At 39.9% G+C, this 7,706-nt stretch overlaps 1 protein-coding gene across 1 annotated transcript; it reads left to right on the top strand.

The window, feature by feature from the left end:
- Nucleotides 1–4,251: 4,251 nt before the first annotated feature.
- On the top strand, nucleotides 4,252–7,442 carry LOC148150562 (putative G protein-coupled receptor 139). Its single transcript, XM_087975828.1, has 2 exons — nucleotides 4,252–4,324; nucleotides 6,514–7,442. The coding sequence occupies exons 1-2, from the start codon at nucleotides 4,252–4,254 to the stop codon at nucleotides 7,440–7,442; spliced, it is 1,002 nt and encodes a 333-aa protein (XP_087831954.1).
- Nucleotides 7,443–7,706: the final 264 nt, after the last annotated feature.

Raw genomic sequence — 7,706 nt, 5'->3', positions numbered from 1 at the left:
CTACTGAAACTGCAAAGGACCTGAATGCCTCAAGGGTGATCTTTTGTATCATTCTAAAAATGCTAGAACTCTCCAACATCAATCAATTAAATGATTTTTGTGTTTAACTTTGCTCTGTTACAGTTACATTATTGTAAATAAATTGTTAAGACATTGCTTAAAGTAACAGAGCAGGTGTCAAGAATTGATTATTTGCAGAGACTGGGATTCGTTATTCAAGATTCTGGTGAGGAACCATAGCAGTCGATCTTGAGGGGCTTTGAAGACTTTAATTTCACTTTTCTGTGAATATAGAAGTAGAAAGGCTGGTTTAGTTGGGCTCTGGGTCTCCATGTCATGCAGTAATGAAGGGGCTCATTGCAAGGTTTTCAAAGGGTCACAAAGGATAGTCCAGGGGTCACAGTTTAATTGTACAGGAAGAGGGGAAGACTCTGTCTTTGGAGCATGGAATTTTAGCTGTCCTGCAGGGAAGAAGTCAAGAGCACTTGGCTAAACCTGTGAAGTCAGGTCTCAGGAGGAATTGAGAGGAGCTGACAAAGTGGTAAGGGGAGTTTCTGGATTGTGTTAATGGGAAGCTGTGTGGGGGAGGTGGCATTGCTCAGAAGAAACCTGAGACCAGGGGTGGCATGGTGGCTCAGTGGTTAACACTGCTGCCTCACAGCGGCAGGGACCCAGGTTTGATTTCAGCCTCGGGCAACATGTCTGCGTGGGTTTCATCTGGGTGCTCCGTTTCCTCCCACAATCCAGAGATGTGCAGGTCAGATGAATTGGCCATGCTAAGTTGCCCATAGTGTTCGGTGTATTAGTCAGAGGGAAATAAGTCTGGATGGGTTACTCTTCGGAGTGTTGGTGTGGACTTGTTGGGCCAAATGGCCTTTTTCCACACTGTAGGGAATCTAATCGAACCTAAACCTGAACATTTGAGCACACTGAGAGAGGGGGCATTGAAAAATCCCCTAAGCAGTAATTGCTTCATGCAAAGGAGAAAGTTGGAACTCAGGGAGAAACCATTTATTTGATATAGCGAGCTGCAGGTGAAAGAATTGGAGTTATCCCTGTGAGCAAGGACTGGAGTGTAGATTCAGAGACAAGGGGAATGTGAATCCAGAACAGAAAAATGATCCATTAATATGAGGAGCAATCGTTGTGACAATCAATGAGAGAGCAGCTCCTGAGAGGACTTTTCAAGGCTGGATTGGCAAAAGATTAAAACAATACACTGTTATTCCTTGTGAAGTTTAATGATATTCGATGACCCACCATGACATTCACATCTGAGTGGAGTTGCTGAGGTATTCATGGGATATGCCCTGTAAATAGTTTCTCTCTGATGTGCGCTGTTGGGTGTTCAATTACAGTACATTACCCATGTGTGTAATATGTTAATTCCAGATGTTGGAAATGAGTTTTGCATGAACACTAGATGGCATTAGTGTTCACTTCAAGTATTACATTTGTTATAAGTGTTATATTTGTTCAAATCCATGGAATCTTATAGCTTTATTCTCTAAGCAATCCGCTGTTTACTTTTGAAATAAAGGTGACTGGTCTATAACATGCAACAAGGATTGGAGGATGCTGGATATTGACGCTGAGCCTCTCGTTGCCTGCCAATTCAACACAACCCCCTCGGTGTTCCCTGGCCAGTAGCTCTGTCTCAGGCTTGCTGTAGTATTCCAGTGAAACTAAACACAAGCTCGAAGCACAATCTCTCATTGTTTTACTTGAAACCCAGCAGCCTCTCGGAGTTAACACGAGCTCAATAACTGTTGTGTATTTCATGTTTCTGTTCCCACTCCACATCCAATCCCGTTATGACATGGGCCTGCTTTCAACACTTCACCCATTCTCTGGTACTATTGATCCTTTTACGACATTGTATGCATTTCACAAAGCTAGCCCATTTTCTCATTCTTTGCTCTTATAATCAATTATTTTGCTTTTGGTCTGCTATCCATTATCTCCTTGATAACCTGCTCTGTTCATATTTCTTTCTCTCTGAGCTCTGTCTCCACATATCCGCTCACCTCTCCCCTTCAGCTCATCCTCCACTTCAGCTTCAGCACAAATGCCACTTTTTCCTTGTTACTAAATAGTGATTCTGGTGAAGTGTCACTGGACTCGAAATGTTACCTCAGCTTTCATCTGACACATGCTGCCAGATCTGCTGAGTCTCTCCAGCAATTTCTGTTTTTGTTACTGGTCCCTAAACAGATTGTGATATACTTGGTGATCGCTTCCTGGCAACACCATGTTGGTGGGCAGTTCAGGCATAACATGCCAATTGCTTTACATGTAACAAATTACATTTTGCAGGAATATTGATTATAGACAAACATTACTTTCTAAAATTAAAGAATCCTTCTCCTTCACAGAACAACATTGTCACCAGCAATGACATTCCAGTTCTCATGACTTAACATGTTGTTAAACTGAAAAGTTAATCTTACTTCAGCGACACACCGAATAACTAGAGACAATAGATCAGTTTATAATTGTCAGGAGGGGACACGTAAGAACAAATGAATTATATCACTTATTGTGTTTGCTTTTACAGTTCACACATCTAAAAATACCTTTGCATCCACAGCCAGGACGACAGGAGTCGGGACTTGTGTGGCTTGGATTGAAATGGAAGCTTAGACACCAGCCGCGATTGAATTCCCAACTGTACTGAGCTGGCCGTAGTAACCAATCTAACAAGAATCATAGAGTGAGAGAATCATAGAGGCATCCAGCAGGGAAACACTCATTTTAGTTCAACCGTCCATGCTGACCAAGTTTCTCAAATTAAACTACTCTCTCCTGCCTGCGCTTGGCCCATATCCCTCCAAACATTACTTACTCATTTGCGTATTTAAATGTCTTTGAACTTTTTAACTGTACCCACATCCACCACTTACTCTGGAAATTCACTCCACATATGCATCACGCACTGTGTAAAAAAATTGCCCCTAATTTCTTATTAAATCTTTCTCCTCTCACCTAAAATCTATGCCCCCTAGTCGTGAAGTCATCCAGCCTGGGGAAAAGACATCTGCCTTCACCTTATCTATACCCCTCATGATATTATAAACCTCTATAAAGTCAACTCACAAAGTACTACACTGCAATATGAAACAATCCCAACCTATTCAGCCTCTCCAGCTCTCCTTATGATTCAAACCTTCCATTCCAGGTAACATCCTGTAAATCTCTTCTGAACCCCCTCAGTAATATCCTTCTGACAGTTTGACCAGAACTGTACACAACCCTCTGTACACAACTCATCAATGTCCTAGACAGCCTCAACTGAATGTCTCAACTCTGATATTCAAAGGTCTGAGTATGATCTCTAGTTATCATTGAAATTTTTCATGCAAGTCTTGAATCAAAGTTTCTCTCCCTCAAACTAATGCAAAATACAAAAATATTATGGTCACTGCTGCTTCATGCTGTCCCTCCTATGAAGTCATTACTTAATGCTAATTTGCTATATGGTACCATGTTTGGTTTTGCCTTTTCTTTGTTTGAATCCAGAATGTGTAAGTAAAATTAGTCCCTTAATCACACAAGTAATTCTCGTGTAAATGTAAGGTACCTTTAGTACTGGAGAAACATAGAAACATGGTGAACTCTCAAGTTACTGTGGGGTATCATTAGTACTTGAAGTAACATGTTCAGCACCAGTATCAATGTCAGATGTCATGAGAGTAACACAGTTAGCACATGTATCAAGGGAGGTTGCCACAAGACCCAGAATAGTACAGTCTTGCCAAAGTGAGATACAACTTACAATGAACTGACACGATTAATGTTACTGTCAAAATAAGTTAGAACGCGTATTACTGTAACATATTGAACTCTAGTGTAAATGTATGATGCCACTAATCCTGGTCGAATATGCTCACTTTTGGTAGTGGAGGAATGGGACATTACAGATGAATCAAGAGCAGAGTCAGGGTGAAAGCTGTTGGGAATCAGTCTCCAGCAATCCTGTATGGATAGAGACAGTACCACCACAGAACTGACAGATTCCAATCTGTACTTGTGAAAAGTTGGTTCATTGCAGGTGTTTGGTAGAATTACTAAATAGCATTTCCGAGCATTTTTAAGGATTTGAGTTTATTTGTTAAATGGCTGTAGCTAATGTCCCTAATGAAGTAATGTATCTGACTCATTGGAGGATTGATGTGTGAATAAATAGAGAATTCCCTGCTCATGTATCAGCCATGCATTTATCACACACTTGCAGCTTGGACACAATTCAGAATGGAGCAACCTCCAATTATTCTGCTTGTAAAAGAGAGTTTCTATCCGATTCTGTCAGCTGTTGGTATTCCTGGTGAGTTATTGTAATCTGCTGGTTACGAATCAGTATAAATATTTTCCCTGTCCTCCTGGTTGGTCAATAATGTAATACATTTTGCGTGACAGCTGTTGGAACCAACTCATGAGCTGCTTGCTCTTGTTTTTAACATTAATTTGATAATATTATGGATGTTGTAATTTGCACGTTTGTGTAAAAGAATTTTAGTGTAGTTCAGTTCATGCCAGCATTTTTAGACTATTTGGTCATTTAGTGCGAACATAGCATGATAGTATAAATGCACAGGTAGATTTCCCATGTGATGGCTTCAAGAATACTTTTGTCTCACATTACAATGTTGATATTTGCTTGGGATTGAGTAAAAAGCTGTCACCCTGTATCTCTTTTTATGTTTACATTAGTATCTATTGGTTAAGACTGTGGGCAGCATGGTAGTTCAGTGGTGAGCACTGCTGCCTCACAGTGCCAGGGACCCAGTTACAACTCCCGCCTCGGGCAACAGTCTAGGTGGAGTCGGCACATTTTTCCCGTGTCTGCGTCAGCCCCCTCCTCGTACTCTGGTTTCCTCACACAATCCAAGGATGTGCAGGTCAGGTGAATTGGCCATGCTACATTGTCCATAGTGTTAGGTGCATTAGTCAGGGCTAAGTATAAGTTGGGGGGATGAGTCTGGCTGGGTTACTCTTTGGATGATTGGTTTGGCCAAATGGCCTGTTTCCATACTGGAGGGAATCGAATCTAATCTCAAAATTTTCAAGAAATAACCTCTCATTTTTCTAACCTTGCGGTGATGTCAACCAAATTTAGTCCGTCTTTCCATTATGCACAGTACTTCACTTTTCCAACTCTCTGTGTTTCTTGTACAAGTGCATTCAGGTCTCTCTAAACATTACAGGTTTCATGCCTTTTAAACAAATACTCAGAATTTCTATTGTTATGACTAAGATCAATAACCTCAAACTTCCACGCTTAATACTCCACCTGCCATGTCATTGTCTTCTCAATGAATTTGTCTTGGTCTCTGTGCAGCTTTTCTGACTTTTCCTTGGAACTTACATTCCCACACAGGTTTATATTGTCAACAGACTTAGATACATTACTCTTTTACTGGAGTCGGTTAACAGCTGAGGCTAAGGCACAGATGTTTGTACAGCTCAACTTGTCATGGTCTGTCAATGTAAAAATGCTCCATTCGCTCTTTGTATCCCTTCCTGTTCAGACCCATTCCTCTGTCCATGTCAAAGTGTTATTCTTGACTTAATGAGCCCGAGTTTAACTTCCTCACAGTTCTCCACCTGATATTACCTTGTGCAATTTCCGTACTGTTAATAAGCCTGAGGTGACTCATTATTTGGGTAGAAAACATTTTCTGTAAAAACAGACAAAAAATATTTGTTTAATACTTCGGCATTTGCTCATGTCCATAATAATTTGTCCTGCGATTTTCACTAAGTGGATGGCATATAGTTTAGCTAATCTTTTTTTTGATATCCCTTTGTGGTCCTGACCATCTGTTATTTCGCCATAGCCAGTTTTCTTTCGTATTTAGTGTTTTTCCATTTTTATCAACTTGGGTGGCCTCTGCCACTTAATCTAAAAGATTCCCAATCCTCCATTGTGCTTTAATTCATTGGAACATGAACATTACCTCATGCTATGCTCCATGGAGGTGATGAGATAATGGCAATATTATGAGACTACATATCCAAAACCTGTTTTAAGGGGACATTATTCTTGATTCCATCATGGCAGATGGAAAAATTGGAAATTTAATACATACCTGATTTTTTTTAAAAAGCGAACCAAATGTTAACCATCTTAGCAATGTCATTTTTAAAAATAAAAACTCCATCTATTTCACTAATCTTACTGAGAAAAGGAATGCATCAGCTTTATTACGTCTGGCCGACATTACTCCATGCCCACAGCAAAATAGTAAACTTTGAAATGTTCTCTGGCCAATTTGAAATGGGGAAAACTTGCTGGCTTCGTTAGGAATCACTGCATCAAATGAATGATTAAAATGACTGCCCTTAATGTCCTCGGTAATTCATGAATGAAGCTTACTTGCTGAGCTTTGCTTTTCAGTGGAATATATTCTTGTTGAACATTGTTAATTGATTCTTCAAGTATTTCTTATTGTTTATTTCAACAATATCTTGGAGCAAGCGATACTTATAATATCTCCTTTCTCTTTCTTACAGTGAACCTAATAACAATGGTTATTCTATTACAAGGAAAGTGTGGTCTTTCCCCATGTATCTCTATCTACATGGTGGCCATGGCAACAGCAAATCTACTGGTCTTGACCAACAACACAATGGTATATTATATTTTGAGTTATCATTTTCCACATTCATTCCTGTCTCACACTCCTGTGTGCACTTTCATTTTGTACATGGCCATTGTCAACCTTGATTTGACTGTTTGGTTCACTGTCTCTTTCACATTTGACCGTTTTATAATTATCTGCCACCAGAGGTTGAAAGCAAAATACTGCACCAAGAGAACAGCATCTGTGGTATTAACAACATTCTCTATCCTGATCTTTATAAAGAACATTACTGTTTGGTTTGCACGTGAACATGAACACGTAATTAACAAAATGCGGTGGGGTTGTCGGGGAAGTTTGAAGTTTTTCTCCTCAACCTTTGGTGTCACGTTCATCTGGTTTCACAGCATTTGGCGTGTTTGGCTCCCATTCACCTTAATCATTTTGTTAAATTCTTTGACAGTGAGATATATTCTAGTGGCCACAAGAGCCCGTAGAGCTCTCCGGGGTCACACACATGAGAATGAGAGAGATTCAGAGATGGAGAACCGAAGGAAATCCATCATTTTACTCTTCACGATATCAGGCAGTTTTATATTGTTTTGGCTGACAGGGAATGTGACCTTTATAACAACAAAATTAACGAACACAACTTACTATCGAGGAGACCGTACATCACCTGCATATATTGCCATTGAGTCCGGAGCAATGCTGCGACATTTGAATTCCTGCACAAACACATGTATTTATGCAGCTACCCAGAGGAATTTCAGGCAAGAGTTTAAGAAGGTGCTGAAACTTCCCTGGGCACTGATTGAAAGATTGTTGAAAATGAGCAAAATAAATCTAAACCTTGTTTGAGAGACTAGAATTCTGATTCTGCTCCCACCTTGCTCAGGATAATTTTTTTTTCCTTCGGCCATTTTAAGTTGGCTTCTGAAACAATCCAGAGGTGTGTGATTATATTTGGTCTATGTTTGTAGATTTCTAATGATAACCTTCTAAGCAGTGTCAATAACCCAGCTTATGATTCATCGAATTCTAATGAGACCCCTCAATGTGTTTCTTTCATTTCATTTCAACTTTGTGACTCCAAGCTCTACATTTCTTTGTGAATGTTCTCTA

This window comes from Chiloscyllium plagiosum, unplaced genomic scaffold (genome assembly GCF_037043375.1).
Source record: "Chiloscyllium plagiosum isolate Xiang-an unplaced genomic scaffold, Cpla_swu_hap1 HiC_scaffold_3, whole genome shotgun sequence".
In the NCBI taxonomy this organism is placed as follows: Eukaryota; Metazoa; Chordata; class Chondrichthyes; order Orectolobiformes; family Hemiscylliidae; genus Chiloscyllium; species Chiloscyllium plagiosum.
Note: the sequence above shows the minus strand (reverse complement) of the source record. Positions and strands in the feature narration are given on the sequence as shown.

Bases quoted from the DNA above. Each gene is read 5' to 3' on its own strand.
- LOC148150562 (XM_087975828.1), top strand. From the start codon at position 4,252: ATGGAGCAACCTCCAATTATTCTGCTTGTAAAAGAGAGTTTCTATCCG. The intron at 4,325-6,513 runs GTGAGTTATTGT...TCTTTCTTACAG, and splicing joins GTCAGCTGTTGGTATTCCTG to TGAACCTAATAACAATGGTT.